The sequence below is a fragment of the Carlito syrichta genome, unplaced genomic scaffold, assembly GCF_000164805.1.
Source record: "Carlito syrichta isolate Samal-C Ts95f unplaced genomic scaffold, Tarsius_syrichta-2.0.1 Scaffold308114, whole genome shotgun sequence".
Lineage (NCBI taxonomy): Eukaryota > Metazoa > Chordata > Mammalia > Primates > Tarsiidae > Carlito > Carlito syrichta.
This window is the reverse complement of record NW_007252210.1, coordinates 993,396-1,012,026: the sequence shown is the minus strand read 5'-3', so window position 1 is coordinate 1,012,026 and position 18,631 is coordinate 993,396. Positions and strand designations below refer to the sequence as shown.

The following is an 18,631-nucleotide window of genomic DNA, read 5'->3' as shown; positions in this document are numbered from 1 at the left end:
TGGTTTAGCAAGTCAGCAAGTTATCTTTTAAACAGGCAAAGATAGATAAGGAAAGGAAAAAACAAAGTAAGAAAAATAAGGACAAGCCAGGGGATAAAGTTATCATCCAAAATGCATGTGGATGGGTCCCTTTATGTTGCTAGGAAAAAAGCCATTAGTTTAACCCTAGCATGTAAAAAACCAAGGAAAGGAATAAAAGGAAGCATGTTTCTATATCTATACATTTTAAAACAAAAATTTTTAGAAGAAATTCATAGTCCTTTTGGTGCTAAGACCAGAGGGAGATTGCTATTTTTGGTCTCATAAGAGGACACAATTTTATGTAGTAAAAATAGCCTCAAGTATCATTTGTATAAAAATATAATAGATTTTTAGGACTCTCTTGGTGGCTTAATGCTAAAGTCATGAAGTTTAACTAAAACCTTTTTATGAGACAAATAAAAGATACAATTCTAAATTGGTAGATGAAATGGAAAGTCATAATTCATTGTACAAACCATAAAATTTATACAAATGTGCTGTACTGTTTGGAATCTCCAATGAAGAAAGGACACATAGTGTTTTAAAAATTTTATCAAAATCCAATTCTACTACATCATGATTTTGACCTTAACTAATATATGCTATTTTCTATATTAAGTATTTAATTGACCTATTAGGCTTTTCTTCTTAGGCATTAGAAGGTGTATTGGGGCCATTGCTTTGCCTAGCTATGGTGTGGCCATGTGTTCTTTGAGCAATGACCAGGCCATGTTTTCTTAAGTTTTGGCCCCCTCCCCTAGCTTGGGGAGGTGAATCTCCTCTTTCTCTCTTTCTTTAATTTCTAAATAAACTATATTTTCTAATCTAAAAAAGAAAAGAAGGTGTATTGGGAAGGTGTAAAGCAAGTTCAGATCTTTAAAAAACAAAAAAATTGAATTTAAGTTTTCTGTAAGGACTACATTCCCTTATAATAGAGCTATTCGTATGCATTCGATTTACTTTGGCGCTCCAAGATAATGAAGGTCAAAAAGAACTTGTTTAATAATGTGTTTTCTTCCTTCTAAAGAGATTTTTTTCAAGATCTTTCATTTATGTCAAGAAACATTTCTCCTCTTTGCCATGTTTCCTTCAACATTTTATTCTAAGCAACAGTATGAACGTTTGCAATCAAATCAAACCAAAGTAATTAGAAACTTATAAATGTTAACTCATCTTTTTTCATCTTCCTTTCCATTGGATTCACTTACTTTGCTGGCATACTACAGGGGGATATAATTGGAAAAATAAGGAAAGAATTAAAAGAGCATTAATAGCCCCTTATAAAAAGGTGCTTGGAAGCAAAGCCATGTACCTCCAACAGTCTGGGAGGGTTTTCCATTTGGTGAATAAAAGACTTACAGTAGTTTGTTTACTCAAGGGCACCAAGTTCTAAATGCAGAAGATAGAACTCACACTCAGCTATCTATAGTGAGTATTTTGTAAATATTTAATAAGTGAATCGCTGTACTTGTATTGCTTGTTCCTTTGCTGGAACAGCAGCAGAAAGTGTGCAGTGAAGGGATAAAGACGGTGAGAAGCCAGGCAGCAGAAGCCAGGAGAGCTCGTAACTAACCACAGTGGGTGGTATGACCAAGCGCATCAGTGTCAAAACAGTGTTAACTACCAACAATGTGTCTCATTAATATCATTTGAGATTTTCATATCTATTGTCCAATTTTAACCATGGTTGGTTTTGCTGTTCTCATTGGTGTTTTAGATCCAAGACAAAATAAAAGAAGTTGAGCAGAACAAGGCCATGAGCCAAGAATTCACCCGGCAAATTCAGAAGATAGCCAAAGACCTCACGACTATTCTAACTAAGTTGAAAGCAAAGACAGATAATTTAGTTCAAGCTAAAACGGATCAAAAGGTAAGGAAGGAGGAGTGGAAATATAAAGGGTGCTATTGAACAAACTAGATATTGTTTTGGAGTCAGTTTTATTGGGGGATATAAGAAAAAGTCTTTATTAGCAGCCTTCATTAAAACCAAATAGTAAGAGCCAGGTGCAGTGGCTCATGCCTATAATCCCAGCACTTTGGGAAGCTGAGGAAGAAGGACTGCTTGAGCCCTGGAGTTCCAAACCAGTCTAACAACATAGTGAAGCTTTGTCTTTACTAAAAAGCCAAAAATTAGCTGGGCATGGTGGTGTGTGCCTGTAGTCCCAGCTACTCAAAAGGCTGAGGCAGGAGGATTGCCTGAGGTTGAGGTTGTGGTGAACCATGATTGTGCCCCTGCACTCCAGCCTGGATGGCAGAATGAGGCCAGGCTCATTAAATAATAGATAAATAAATAAATAAAATTAAAAATACATATATATGCACACACACACATATATATCAAAGAGTAAAAAGCAAGCAGTAAAGAAATTTTGTAAGCGTAGTGTCACAGACTCACATAATTTGTCATAGTTGAACTGTATTAAGTATACATGCATGTGTGTAAGAGAAAAGTCTCAAAGTACTAACTGATAATTTAGAAATATAAGTGTGTAAATTCCAAAGTGAATTATGTTCTTGGTAGTTAAATCTGTGCTCTCACTCTGTTGATGAATCAGGGGACTAATCCTTTTTGGGTGGGGCAGAAGGAAAATTTTAGCCCTCTCACTCAGCCTCATAGGAAATAAACACTAGTATTACAACACATCCTGCTTGCTCTGCCTTTCCAACTGAAGAAACAAAAATGACCTGATCGTGGTAGAACTGTACTTTCTAAGATGTGACTTTGACAAAAGTCAGCCTGATTTTGGAAAAACTGGAGAAATGTATTTTCTGTAGTCTCATGTTCTCTCATTTTGATGACCATCTAGCTGCTGGGAGAGGAATTAGACAGCTGTAATTCAAAGTTAATGGAATTAGATGCAGCAGTACAAAAATTTTCAGAACACAATGGCCAACTGGGTAAGCCACTGACCAAGAAGATAGGAAAACTGATGGAGCTTCACCAGCAGACCATTAGACAGGCTGAGAATCGGCTCTCCAAGCTCAGCCAGGTATGTGTTCCGGACCAGTACTCGAAATTCTCTAAAGCAGACACTTCAGTGTTCTGCCTCTCTTTTGAAAATAAAGAAAGTGACGAAGTTGACAATGTTGTGAGTAGTTAAGATGCAGTTTATTTCATGCCATACCTGTATTCCTAAGACTTACATGTAAACTTGCATTTATTTATATCCAACCATGCTATAAATTCACTGACAAAAGTAGTCATATAAAATGACTTTGGGGTGAATATTTTGAAAACTGGAGAAGTATTTTGTAAAATGAATATTCATCCATTAGCATGTTTTATGAAATCATTTTTAGGACAAATCCAAATGTCTTCAGGTAAGCTACATGTATATTAGCATGCATTTACTTAAGAGGTTCTGTTCATATATTCATCATAATTGTTGCATATAGACTGGACTTTTGTAAATTGATTAAGTATTATTTCTATAATCAGGAGCAAGTTAAAACCAGTGGCTTTAATTATAATATTGAAACGAATGAATTATAATATTAAAAACTGGGAGATAGAGGAATAAGAGATGAGAAAAACAGGGATTATTTGAGCATATTAAGAACTTGAGCCGGGCACCGGGGCTCACACCTGTAATCCCTGTATTTTGGGAGGCTGATCAGGGAAAGGATGATTTTATCCTAAAGTCACTGAGAAACTTTTGACAATTTTTAACGGGGAAATGATTTTTTAAATTATTTATATGCCTTTACATATCACAGTTAATTATAACAATCAACCCCTAGGACTGTTGTCTCCAAAGAGACAGATTGAAGACTGATTTCTATCTCGAGAAGGAATTTACATTCATTATCTGAATGTTCATGGTTTTTCAGGCAGCATCACATTTAGAAGAATACAATGAAATGCTTGAATTAATTTTGAAGTGGATTGAGAAAGCCAAAGTCTTGGTACACGGAAATATTGCATGGAATTCTGCAAGCCAACTTCGGGAACAGTATATTTTGCACCAGGTAACTTTAGGAATAAAGAGTAACAAAATGCAATTTGATTTAATCTGTTAGACTGATACAACATGTAGAGTGCCATGGTGTAACACTATAATAGGTACCAGCTAAAAAGAATGCCCAAGTAGCCCGCATATGTTGTTCAGTAATTTGTCAGAAAGTGGCACCCATGGAATTTCATGAGACTGAATAATGAAGTATGGATAGATTTAGGCTCTACACTCAGAGTGATGGGAAAGCCAAGCTCTGCCATTCAGGGCTGTGTGATCTGGAACAGAATATGTTGCCTTTCTGGATTCTGTCTTCTCCTCTTTTACGTGAAGATATAAATAATATTTTTATTTCAGACTTATCGTGAGGATCTGATGGTTTAATGTCTGTGCCAACATCTACCTGGCACACACAGGTGCTCATAGGGTCTCTCACGCCTCCTTCTCGCAGCCCTCTGCCAGGCCTGTCATCTGGCCTGCCACAGGGCAGGGGACTGGAGTCAGCCAGGAGCAAGCAATGAGTCCCCATCACATGCTGACTGCATTACTTCATTTCCTCTGAAGTTCCATGACAAAAATGCTCTTTTTCTCTCAGTCACATCATCCAGGAAATTATGTCATCCTTTTTTAAGTAAGGCTTGAATTAGATTCAGATATTTAATAGAACTAGTTATCTTGTCATAAAATATGAATTACTTTTATATAAAGTTACATGGATAGCCACACGTATTCTAGATTTTCTGTTCTTATATGATTTTTGTATATTTGTGATTTTTAAATTAATCTACTTTTTCATTCCGGTTGACGGTATTCTAGAGCAAAGCCACATTTTCTTCTTTTTGGAATGCTTTAATAGCTTCTACTTTTTCCCCCTATATCCACAGTCTTCCTTCTCTGATCCATCTTGCACACTACTCCCAAGATGTCTTTCTTAAACAACTCAAATATTTTGCTTTAAGATATGCTTGGATATGAATGGACAAAACTTAAATTACAATTGACTTGTAAACAACGAAAAGAATTTTCAACCTCCTTAGAAATCTCTAAATGCAAATTTGAGATAGAGAGAGAAAGAGAAAAAAAAAATTTAACTGCCAAGTTAATGCTGTTTTTTTTTCAAGTTCAAGTTTAAGGAAGTGAGGGCTCTCAAACAACTGTTGGTAACCTTGTAAAATCTTCTTGAAAATCAATTGGCAAAATGTATAGTGATTGCCAAAAAATGTTGCAACTCTGACCTGTTGATTATCCTTTTGGGATTCATTATTAAGCCTATAACCCAAAATGTAGAAAATATTTTATGCAGTATTAATAACTGTTGTGAAAGTTTAAAGAAAACTTAAATATTAGATAATTTTTCTGAGTCAATATTTGCATGTAATAGAATATACTCTAGTCCCTAAAGTGTTCATGAAGACTTTTAAAAATAGTTCCTGCATTCATTCATTCATTTATTTATTCAATGAACATGTATAAAATACTTTTGCAAACTAAGAATTTTGGCAGGCATTTGGAATATGAAGAATATTACCTGCCCCTACCTTAGGGAGTTGATCATTTAGAGAAAGGGACAGATAGAAGGGAGGCAATTACAATACAATATGATAAGTGAGGAGACAGAAGGTCCAGAGTTCACCCACCTGAGGTTGCACAACTCTAACTCCTTGGGGTTTAAGGAAGGTGAAGGAAGGTTACTTAGGGAAAAGGTGCTACTGGGCTAAGTCCTGCAAAATACCACAGACTACTTGTGGAATGTGGCTTAGATAAAAACACATATTCAAATCCTAGCAGCAACAGTGGGGGGTACTCTTTTTGGTGCCTCTGTGATTTTTTTGGTGTTTGGGTGATGGAGTGAGACTCCAACTCAAAAAAAAAAAAAAAGAAAAGAAAAGAAAGAAAGACAGAAAAAGAGCAAAAAAGAGCTAAGAGATAAGAATAGAGAGATAAGGAAAAGACAGATAATGAAGGGAGGTTGAGAATTTGGACTTTATCCTAAAGTCACGCTGAAGCCTTTGTAACAAATACTCTGCCTGCAAGTGACAAGTTCGGACGTGTAAAGAAAGCTAATTTAGCAACCCATGGGGAACAGACTGATGAAGATAAGACAATATAAGAGGTGATTTCAATTTTCCAGTAGAAAATGACGAAGCCTCTCTTTGAAGATTGAAAGGAAAAGACAAAATTAAGAGACACTAAAGAGCTAGAATGACCTGATTTGGAGACTGTAGGATGTGGGTGAAAGGGAGGAGTGAAGGATAATTCCCAGGTTTTTATAACTTGGGCAGTTGGGCAGGTTGATTGAATCACAGGCACAGAGAAAGACTGACTTCAGGTACTGGGGGTTATCTGGCACGAAAACTCAGAGGAGAACACACTCTGTAGACACTGTTTTGGAAAGTTTTCATGTGCCTGCTTTAGGAATTAAAGCTGCCTGAGCTTATTCAAAAAGAATATAAGGTGAGAAAATCTGTTGTGTTCTAATGTCAGGTGAAAAAGAAGGATGGAAAACTGCGGTCACAATATGCTCTCACTTACCTAAAAATATGCCCAAATGTATCAGCTGTTATATTTGGGTTATGGCATGAGGAGACATTTTGTTTTCTTCTTTATATTTTCTATATTTTCCAAGCTATATATTTTATAATACTTACATATATATTACATCCATTGTGAAAAAATAAAGTACTGCATTTTAAAAATATAGAATCTACTGCTTATTCTCAGGCCAGGTGAGTTGTTCATGACTGTAATCCTAGCACTTTGGGAGACTGAGACAGAGGATAGTTTAAGATCAGAAGTTCAAGACCAGCTTGGCCAACTTAACAAAACCACATTTCTACAATTGATTTTTTAAAAGTGTACATTAATATTCTAAGTACTGGGAAGAATACCCTATCTCTAGTTCTTTTAAGAGTAATATCCCAGTTCCCTCTTTATACATCATATACCTCACTAACTGCATATTCTGTGCTCATTCATCTCTGCTTTTGGACATACTGTTCCCTCTTTATGAAACGTCTTTCTTCTTCCTCACCATCTGTCAAATTGCAAACATCCTTCCTACTGAGCTTAGACGTGACTCTTCCAGAGGGACCTCACCCAACCTTCCAGCAAGTCAAAGCACATCTCTCCTGTGTCAACCCTTAACACTGGTTTCTCTTTCACTCTACTTTTCATGTAATGTATACAACATGGTTAGGTTATTTACTCATTTATGTTATTGATAGACCCAATGCCATTCTGAATTAGGAGGTTTGTGTTTTTTCTCCTTTTAATATTGCAAGTAGCTTCTCCCCCTTTGCCTCACTTAAAGCAAGTGACCCAAGGTGTTGTGTTTGTTTGTAATACCCTTGTCTTATTTTCATTTCTTAGATCAATATGCACTTAGACTTTAGATACAGAATATGAAAGCTGAAAAGTCTTTCTTTAGTTTACATATAAGAAAAAGTAGGCCCAGAGATGTGGCCAAGACATCCAGTGTGTTAGACCTTGGCCACTCTGGAATACTCGTGTCCTGATGCTTCCTAGGAGGCAGCTTGGGGTTGACAGAGCTCATGGTTCCACACACAGTTAATAACACATGACCTCTGCTTATTATTTACCTTCCTGAACTTTGATTTCTTTTTCTGTGAAATTGGAATAATAGTAGGTGGCTCCCAAGTGGGGAATGGTCATAGGAGTATGAGGTTAAACACAATAACGTACACACAGAACTCACACAGTGCTCGTTATGCCACATCATATTGAATACCTGTACCCCTCTTCCTATCTGTCAATGTCATGAGTGTTGTCAATCCACTCTAGACGCTGCTTGAAGAATCTGAAGAAATTCACATTGATTTGGAAGCCATGACTGAGAAATTACAGTACCTCACCAGCGTGTACTGCACAGAAAAAATGTCTCAGCAAGTGGCAGAACTGGGAAGGGAAACTGAGGAGTTGCGACAGATGATCAAAATTCGTATGCAGAACCTCCAAGATGCAGCTAAGGTAAGAACAAAACAAAACAGAAAAATAAACTCTATTTTAAAAAGAAAATAGTGATGCCACTGTGGAAACACTATGGAAACACTCCCTGTGATGAGGTTTCTTGACTGTGATGTTATTCTTTCATCTATGACTTTGGACTTCAAGTACAATATATTGATCTTCAAGTGGCTTTTACTCCCTAGGATATGAAAAAATTTGAAGCAGAGCTAAAAAACTTGCAAGCTGCTTTGGAGCAAGCCCAGACTACTCTGACTTCTCCAGAAGTTGGACGTCTCAGTCTCAAGGAGCAGCTTTCTCACCGACAGGTAAGCAAAACTACTTTAGGTGAACAGGTGGGCACCTATATTTTAAAAAGAAGCTTGTCTATAATTTTGATTTTCTTTATGACTATGTAATATTCCATCGTGTATATATACCACATTTTCTTTATCCAGTCCACTTATGATGAGCAGTACAGTTGTTTCCATGTTTTTGCTATTGTGGATAGTGCTGCAATAAACATGTGTGTGCAGATATCTTTCTTATAGAATGCTTTTAGTTCTTCTGGGTATATTTCCAGAAGGAGGGACTCAGTGATCTGTCACGGAAACAAAGATCTGAGTACCACATTCATAAGCAGACCCTAAACATTTATCATAATACTGTAAGAAAGGGATTGGCAGTAGTGGGACACTGCCAGGGGAGGGGGAGGGACATATAACATCAATAAGGGTACGTGATCTCAAACCAGACGAAATGGGGACCAAAGGGAGGCCCAAATTTTACCTGTACGATGACAACTTATGTACCTAACCCTGAATTATACACCACATCTTTAAAATAAAAAATTTTAAAAATAAAGAAATATATACATTTAAAAAAAGAAGAGGATTGTGGCCAGGTGCGATGGCTCATATCTGTAATCCCAGCACTTTGGGAGACCGAGGCAGGAGGATTGCCTGAGCCAGAGAACTTGAGACCAGTCTGGGCAACATAGCAAGACCTTGTCTCTACAAAAAATTAGCCGGGTGTGGTGGAACGTGCCTATAATTCCAGCTACTCAGGAGGCTGAGGCAGAAGGTTGCCTGAGCCCAGGAAGTCGAGGCTACAGTGAGCCATGATTGTGCCACTGCGCTCCAGCCTGGGCAACAGAGTGTGACACTGATTCCAAAAAAAACTAAAAAATCAAACAAACTCAGCATTATTTTAAAAATATTCCTCACAAATGATTAAAATTTGTAACATAATTATCATTTAGTAAATCTCTTTTACTTATGAAGTAGATGATTCCCATATGACATTTCTGAACTATGAAATTGCACTTTCAGCATTTGCTATCTGAGATGGAGTCCCTGAAGCCGAAGGTGCAAGCTGTGCAGCTCTGCCAGAGTGCACTCCGGATCCCCGAGGATGTGGTGGCCAGCTTACCACTTTGCCACGCTGCTCTGCACCTGCAGGAGGAGGCCAGCCGGCTGCAGCACACGGCCATCCAGCAGTGCAACATCATGCAGGCAGGTGCAGCGATGCCCACGCAGCCCAGCCATCGCCCATGAGTCATTGGCTGCTTTTCTTAGCTCCGTGTGGGCTCGGCCATCAAAACATATCCAGAGTGTTAAATTTGACAGGCTGTTGTGGCTTGATCAAATGACGAGATTAAAGTGCTATCATTTGGATCATCCACAACAGCCTGGGGAAAGCTGTATGGAAAATATGTGGTGAAAACTATCTTGTAATGATATTCTTTAGAAAGAACTACTTGAGAAGGTTAATTTTATATGCAATTTTGTGTTTTTTCTCTTATTATTTATGTGAGAATCATTGAGAATCTAATAATGTGAATTTACTATTATACTAAATTATAGAAGTTATTTTCATATTTCTGCTTATTGAGACATCAAATGAATTTTTTTGAGCTCTAAAAAGTGCATTCAGGTGTCACTTAGTCTCTTCATCTAGTAAAGAAAATTATTTTCCATGGGAAATGGCACTATTTATTTTATATAGCCTTTAAACAAATATTTACTGCTTTATCCAAAAATTGTATAAATAGTCATTAAAAATCACTAGCAGTCCATTTGGCCAACTATCCTTGCTCCTTGCATAACCTTGTCATTTTTTGGACAGTAAATTCCTGAGGCTAGAAGGCAAACGTAATTCATATCTTTTATCCCCTACAGCAACACTTAGCTGAGTATGCTATTTAAGTACTCAGTATTTCTTAGAGGAAAAAAATGAAATAATTCTATTTTCCATACTTGTTTCCCACCTCTGACCACTCTGTTCCATTTTCAAAACAATATGAGTAAAAAGAGAGAAAATGCTAATCATTTAACTATTTTGACTTCGTCAATAATTTTGCTGTTTTGATTTTCAGAAAGCTCTGAAATGTTTAAAGTTAAGAATTTGACCCACCTAAGGATTTTACCCATCATTTCTTTATTCCCCAAATACACAGATAAATAGGAGTTAACACTATAGTTCAGCAGACAGCAGTACAGAATCACCTAGCTACTGATAAAGGAAAAATCATGGTTTTTGTTTTTCAAGGAGGCTGTGGTGCAGTATGAACAATATGAGCAAGAAATGAAGCATCTTCAGCAGCTGATAGAAGGGGCTCACAGAGAGATTGAGGATAAGCCCGTGGCCACCAGTAATATCCAGGAGCTGCAAGCGCAGATCTCTCGACATGAGGTGAGACCTGAGTGTCGGCAGAATACAGAGGGTAGGAGACTGCCTTGATTAAAATATGTGGTTGCTGTCCAGTGAATGAAAAAGAAAGAAAGGTTCCCCTGTCCTGCAAGTAATGTGTTCAGTTCTTGGGCAGACTCTTTGACTGATTTTGTGTTCTGGGCGCAAGGTTTGCTGATCCAGTAAAATGTATCATGAACACATTGTTTATATCTACACTGGGACCCACTGATTGTCTCCTGCACCCAGAAGTCTCACAGTTAATATGCAGAAGTCTCACAGTTAATATGCTAAAACACAATCAACTTCCTGTTTTTAAAACCTACAGTTCACAACAGTGCTCAAAGCTTTGCTGCATTGAACACCCTCTTTTAAAAAGAGTATTTCATTAAAAAAAAAATTTTTGTTCTTTCAAAGATTAGTCATTTCAGTTCCTTTCACCAAAATCAGAGGATGAGCTATGTTGTTGACTTTGCTAATTTTCAGATTGGATTGGATCCCTCGTTTTCAAATGTGTCTCCTTCCGTGTTCCTTTGGCATCATTTGACCTTAGGACTTGGACAGTCCGTTGTGCAGACCTGGTCTCAGAGATCATAGTCCTACAGTGATTGAGGACATTGACACTTAGCAGTAAATTTCCTTTTCTGACCAGTCAAGTCCATATATGAAGGAACACTCACCAAATCCGGAATTATCTTATGAAGGGCAGGCCCCTTGTAGTACAGGCTCCTTCTAGAGGTGAGTGTTCTAGGAATCCATTGGCATCAGTGTGCCAGCATTGTTGTGAGATGCTGCATTTGGCTTCAGTGAATTTTTTTTTTTGGACAGTCTTTCAGCATGTTTGCCCATTTAATAATGGGTGATTTACGAGAACAACTGCCCACACAATGCTGAGTTTTCTGCAGTTTTTGATTAAAAAAATGGCATGAGCCCCATGCCCCACCCTTCTTATTCACCAGATCTTGCCCCAAGTGACTTTATTCCCTGGATGGAAAAAAGTTCTCAAAGGGAAACGTTTTGCCAATGTGGAAGAGATGAAACAAAAAACAGCAGAAGTACTACAAGACATCAAAATTGATGAGTTCAAAAACTGTATTGAGCAGTAGAAAAAGCATCTCAATCGATGTATTACATCAAACAGAGATTACTTTTAAGGTGACTAAAGTTTGAATATGTAAGAATAAATACTCAAATTTTAATACATAAATTCCATTTTTTTTTTTTTTTTGGAGTTCCCCTCATAGGTCAAGATAATCGACTGGGGGGGGTGTCTTATTTCTCTGTGCCAAGGATAGACATTTCATTTATCCTTTCATTTGCCTTATTTTAACTTTGTCATGAGAACAACAAACTATTTTTCCAAACCAAATATTGTAATGCGGTTTTCAAAAGATTTAAGTGTTGCCTTTTAAGGATGGAAAACTCTCATCAACCTCTTCTCCAAATGCAATTAATTCTGTAATTTTTTGATGCATAAAATATACCAATCACTAACATTTATATATGATTTACAAAACAATTTAACATCCCACTTATATTTACTTCTATAACTATAGTCATCCTCTATGTTAACAATTCCTCTTAGGCTTTGGTTAAATGAAAATATGTTGTATAAATTTTTATTATCATTGTTTACATAACACAAATTAGACTACATATTATATATTTATTTTGAAGCTTTTTTTTTGAGTTGGAGTCTTACTCTGTCCCCCAGACTGGAGTACAGTCGCACAATCACAGCTCATCACAGCCTCAAACTCCTGGGCTCAGAAGATCCTTCCATCTCAGCCTCCTGAGTAGCTGGGACTACAGGTGAATGCCCACTGCTCCTGGCTAATTTAAAAAAATTTTTATTTTTGTAAAGACGAGATCTTGTTATGTTTCCCAGATTGGTCTTGAACTCCGGGGCTTAAGCTAGCCTCTGGCTTTGGCCTCCCAAAGTGCTAGGATTACAGGCATGAGTCACTGTGCCAGCCTTGAAGCTATTTTGAATCCCATTTCACAAAATCCTGAATTTTGTTGTAACAACTCTTCTATCATGTTACAAAAAACATTTTAAAAAATCTTGTCTGGAATAATAATTATTAGTACTACTAAAGTTTTTTTATTTTATGGTTTTAAAAATAACTTGCCAAGTTTTACATACCTTTTTATAACAACCTAGTGAGGTAAGAACTTTTTTTTATCTCCTTTTTATGGATAAGGAACTGATTTTTTTTTTAAATCAATATTTTTTATTATGGTTTTGTGGGGTACAGTTAAGGGTTAGGTGTACAATTACGTTTCATTCAGGCACCCTGTTGATAAGAGGTGTTTAGGAACTGATTTTTTTAAAGTGACTTCCTAAACTCCAAAATGTAGGAACTAATTGAAACTGAACTCAATTCCAGTAGCTTTAACTCCAAATTCTGTTGTTTTTTCCACTGTAGCAGAAATGATTTGGGTGACTTCATTGTATAAAAGAAAATAATGAAGTCCCAGGAAAATACATGCATTCCCCCGAGGTCACAGAGTGAGCTCTCAGCACATCAGCAGCAGACTGTGTCTTCCTGGCTCCTAGTTCTGTGATCTGTGTACTTTGTCACATTTTCTCCTCACAATTCTGAATGTCACTGTTGCCATTGATTCATTTTGTCACATGATTTAGAGCACATTTTCACGTAAAAAATGATGTAGTACTGCATGAAGTTCATTGTGTGCATAAAACAAACACAGGAAGGAAAGTGCTGAGTGGAGAAAGGCTGACTGATTATAACATAAAAATTGGGAAGAGGGCAACTTCCTGTATTTTCAGTCTGCTCTTAATTGAATTTCAATCTTAAGCGAATCTGGTTTCTATATGCATAACTTTAACTCATAAAAATAAGTGATAATTCATTCATCTCTAAGGACTTCACACTTTATTTTCTGTAATTTTTTTCAAAGTTTGAGCAGACACTGGATCTGAAATTCCCACCTGCAAAGGCATTTTCAGAAATACCCATTACAAGTATATATATAGGCTGAGTGCAGGGGCTTATACCTGCAATTCAAGCTCTTTGGGAGGCCGAGAAGGAGGATTGCTGGAGCCCAGGAGTTCGATATATATCTCCTTCCTGAGAATGAATAACACATTAACCCAAGTCACATGGGCTAATTATGAGGTGCAGTTTCTCATAAACCTAGTAAATCAAAATATTTGGAAGTGGTGACCTGAGTTGCATTTTTAACAACCAACCCAGATGAGTTTTTTCCACAGCAAAGTTGAGAATTGCAGCTTAGAAAGCAGGCACTTGCTGTCAGCATGGGCACACCTTGCAGGGTACTGCAATAGACAGCTGTGTCAAGCCATGTGGTTACTAAGAGGGAATGACTAATCTTGGTGAGCAGTCACAAAGATTCCTCAAATTTATCCTAGCGTGGTAAGCCTTTGCAAGAAAGCTTAGTGACTTGGAAGTCACAGTAAGCTGATACATACCTTCTATATAGATGTATTAACTTATTATAATAAATATTATTTATTGAGTACCCACGACATGTAGTAAATAGCTATTTAATCACTATTTAAAAAAAAACTTTATTAGGTTTAATTATCTACATCCCCAGAGATAAAGAATCAATGATTTCTACTGTTTAAATCCTTGTTTTAAGAATTGCTGTAGGCTGGGCTGACTGGCTCAGCCTGTAATCCCAGCACTTTGGGAAGCCAAGACGAGTAGATTGCCTAAGCCCACAGGTTCAAGAACAGCCCGGGCAACTTGGCAAGACCTCGTCTCCACAATAAATAAAAAATTAGCCAGGCGTGGTAGTGCACACCTGGAATTCCAGCTACTTGGAAGGCTGAGGTGGAAGGATCGCCAGAGCCTAGCAGGTTGACGCTGGGGTGGCCATGGGTGTGCCACTGCACTCCTGCCTGGGCGACAGAGTGAGACTCCAACTCAAAAAAAAAATTGCTATAATATTAAAGTCAAGAAGACAGGCTGCTGACTGAATTCTGCTGAACTGTTTTTTCCTCCATTCAGTTTTGGTTGGAAGACAGAAACAAACGAAACAATTATAACAAAATGTTATAGCTATACACATGTGTACTTTACATATCCTGTATAGTCAGTTCTCCACATCTGTGAGTTCCTCACCCATAGATTCAACCAACCATGGATGGAAACTATTTGAAAAAAAAGGTTGGCTGCTTTTGCACATCCTCATGTTTTTTTTCTTTATCATTATTCCCTAAATGATACTGTATAACAACTATTTCCAATGCTTTTACACTGCATTTAGGTATTATAAGTAATCTAGAGATGACTTACGCTATTTGGGAGGATGAGTGCAGGTTATATGCAAATACCGTGCCATTTTATATCAAAGATTTGGTACCCAAGGGGATCCTGTACCAATCACCTGTGGTTTCCAAGAGATGACTGTATCTGCAGGTCTGCAGGCATGCATGTGCACACACGCACGCGTGCACACACACACACAAATGTATGTATATGTCTACACACAATCATTTTAAAGATATTGACATTTAATGTCTTTGTCACAAAGATGTTCTATGCAAACACTAAATGACAACTTCTCAGTCAAAGGAACCAACTAAAAGAAATAAATAAGAATAACAGTTTTGTACTTTTCGGATTCATGTTTTGGAATATACATTTTGTTTTTTAATGATACAAGATAGTATAACTTTAATATTTTAGAATTACCATACTTCTTAAATGAATCTATAATTACCTTTTTAATAGCTATGCATCATCTATAAAGTATTTCCAGTAAGCCCTTTGTAAGACTTTTAAAACCTCTATCACAAAATTTTTTCAAAAGCAAATGAAATTAAAACCATTAAATCTGAACTGCACTTCCACTTCAACGCTCTAGTTTGAAGGAGCAGCAACATTTGAGACATAACGGAGCACATGAGAGAAAATGTGATGAATGCACAAAATTTAATTGGGGGTAATGTGCATAGAGAATTAAAGCTTCTTGTGTAATATGTAGCTTATTTAGGAAAAACAAACAACTCCCTGGGGTCACAGGAACAAACAAGCAGTTTACTATGTGACCCTACCTGTAATAAATGACTGTCATCTCTGTTGAATGTATTCAGCAGATGAGAGCGGAGCATCGCGGTTTTTGTGGTTGTCACGTGACCTAATTTCCATGGCATGAACCATCTGGTAAATTTCAGATGCCTTCCGCATTTTAAGAAAGTTGCGGCTCTTCCTGTAGCAGTAGTTCCTGATTCCATATGGGGCATCTCCCGCGCTTGGAAACCCTCCCCCCGCGTCACAGGCTCTTCCCGTGTGCGAGCGTGGCCCCGGTGCCTCTGCGGGGGCCTGCGCGGCGGCGGCGAAGCGGTCTGGCTCCGCCGTGAGATGAGGCGGCCTCGCTGCCTCCCAGCCCACATCCTGCCTCCCGGGCGCCGCCGCCAGACGCAGCTCTGCGCTCCCATTGGCCGGCCCTGCAGGAAGATGAACGCTACTACTTCGGTGTCCTTTTGATGCTACTCTGACATCCCTCGGGGGGAAAATGTTTCCTCAGGAGCTGGCTCAGAAAATCAAGGGCTACCAGGAGCAGATCGCCTCTTTGAATTCCAAGTGCAAGATGCTAACGATGAAAGCCAAGCACGCCACCATGCTGCTGACGGTAACCGAGGTCGAGGGACTGGCGGAAGGGACGGAGGACCTGGATGGTGAACTCCTCCTCGCACCTTCGGCCCAACCCTCTGTAGTCATGGTAAGGATCCAGACAGCCCTGGCCGCTTTGCTCTTTGGAGCCAGGCTAGTGGCTGCCGGTTCTCCACGGCTTATTGCAGGGAGCAGCCTCAGATTTTGCAGATTTAAATTGGGGAACAGTTTCCTTAACTCTTTTTGACTGCGTTTGGGCTTGGGCCAACCTTTGACACTGTAAACAGTGACAACTGAAATGAAACTATTTGCTTGAGACTGATGGATTACTTAACATGTCGAAGGTCTGCCCTGCATTAGTTAATAATTTAGCAATAGTACTAAAAGCTCCAAGATTTAAAAAAAAATCCTTTGCACAGTGTTTTACTTTTCTGGGGGATGGGAGATTCATGGCACATATGTTTAGTTGAATTTCCAAGCTAACTTACTAATTATGTGCATGTATTCTGTTATATAAATGTTTAACTAAATATAGAAGAAAAGCTATTGTTAGAAAATAAGAAAATAGACCATTTAAAGTTTAGCTTTGAATTAAGATAAGTTTCATTATCTCTATTGTGCACCATTATTTCCTCATACATTTAGCATCTAAAATATATGATGTATTTTGGTAAATATAATGTTTTCCAGTGCTGTACATTTTCCCTCATGTGTTAAATGCCTCTCATAATGTGTAACCATACCTGGGCCCATTTAGAAATATATTACTTTGGGTGCATTTATCTCCCTGGGATATGTGAATCTTGAGATGTCCACAAAAGACCAAGCTTTATTTCATAGACCTTTTTCTCATTTGTATGATTCATGGTTTTTCTAGATAATTACAAATCATAAAGACATAAACATTCAAAAAAGGGAAAATAAAGATGTATTTAATCAACAACAAAACTCTTAAATGTGATATACATCCCACCCCGATTGTTTCACAAATGATTCTTAGCATCCTCGTCACTTAAAGACAAAACTTTTAAATACCAAAACAGAATTAATATGTGAATTTTGGTCTCAGTAATTCTAACCTTTGTTATTTAATTATCTCTGTTTTGGCCTGTGCCTGACCAGGTCTTTGGTTAACATAGCTAACTGATTTTCATGTCCTTTGGGCACATTTTACGTGGCAGATGACTGCGGGTCGCTGTCACACTTTGCTGTCACCTGTCACTGAGGAGTCTGGGGAGGAGGGAACCAACAGTGAGATTTCCTCTCCACCTGCCTGTCGCTCCCCTTCACCTGTGGCTAATACAGATGCTTCTGTTAACCAGGTACCACCCACTTGGCATTCCTCTAGCAATGATCCCTGGAAGGATGCAGGACTCCATTCTCTGTTCTCACTAGACTGTGAGCATGGATCTCAGACTTAGTTGCATGGGTTCCAGGGGCACACCATTAGGTATTATGGTTGCACAAACTGTGATTGTCATGTGGGACCACTGGCTCAGGGTGTCATCTCCACTCCTGGGCTACTGACAATGACATGAACAAAAATTAGGTCATGGGAATTATAGCTCGAGAAAGCCCTGTTTTCAGGCATTATGGCCTTAGTGTCTAACAATCATCTGAAATGGCGTCCTGCATCCTAACAGCAAAGAATCTGTGTCACCATTGTAAAATAACATGATTCTCTGGCTAGTTTAACATTCGTTGATCATAGTATTGACATTTACCAGCTCAGATTTTGAAGATGGGACAATTCTGTTTATGTTATACTTTTTTTTTTACTACTTACCAGCCAACTGAAGGAATGTCTGCCAGAATATATACTGGAATGCCTGGAAGATTTGATTTTTACTGATCTTTCAATAATTATTACATTATATTTCCCATAAAATGAGAATAATGCCTTTTTGTTATGAGATACGTTCTACTATACAATTTAAGTACAGATTATACTAAATTACACATCAAAAAGATATCATGAAAAATATGGATAAAGGTCAAAAAGGTGCTTTTATAATTACCAAAAAGTTTTAATGCATGTTAAGTAATATTTTATATTTTTATCCAAAACAATTCAAAAAATTTAAATTATGTTATACAAAATTATGTAAGTGTTCAAAGAAGTTGAGATATATTATCAAGGAAGAAACATTAAACAGAACAAATGTTTTATAAACTATATTACAAATTATATTAAATGTAATTTAAAGTGTAAGCATTCAATATAGGATTTCTGCTATAAAGAGAAACCCTCCTTATAAAAACAGAATGTGAAATTGATGACACCTTTACATAACACGATTCTCTGGGTAAGAATCAATATAGCTCCAGAAAAGTTATCAACTCATCTATTTATTAAATGCACTGTGAGCACCTGCTTAGCACACAATCTTGTGC

General features: G+C 37.6%; 1 protein-coding gene across 1 annotated transcript in view; it reads left to right on the top strand.

The window, feature by feature from the left end:
- Positions 1-18,631, top strand: part of SYNE1 (spectrin repeat containing nuclear envelope protein 1) — a 391,665-nt gene that overhangs the window by 194,762 nt on the left and 178,272 nt on the right. The window contains exons 79-87 of the mRNA XM_021716025.1: positions 1,739-1,891; positions 2,829-3,011; positions 3,853-3,990; positions 7,776-7,961; positions 8,144-8,266; positions 9,269-9,451; positions 10,488-10,631; positions 16,152-16,346; positions 17,419-17,559. Of these exons, the coding sequence (XP_021571700.1) occupies positions 1,739-1,891; positions 2,829-3,011; positions 3,853-3,990; positions 7,776-7,961; positions 8,144-8,266; positions 9,269-9,451; positions 10,488-10,631; positions 16,152-16,346; positions 17,419-17,559 (1,446 nt within the window). The remainder of the gene's footprint in view (positions 1-1,738; positions 1,892-2,828; positions 3,012-3,852; positions 3,991-7,775; positions 7,962-8,143; positions 8,267-9,268; positions 9,452-10,487; positions 10,632-16,151; positions 16,347-17,418; positions 17,560-18,631) is intronic.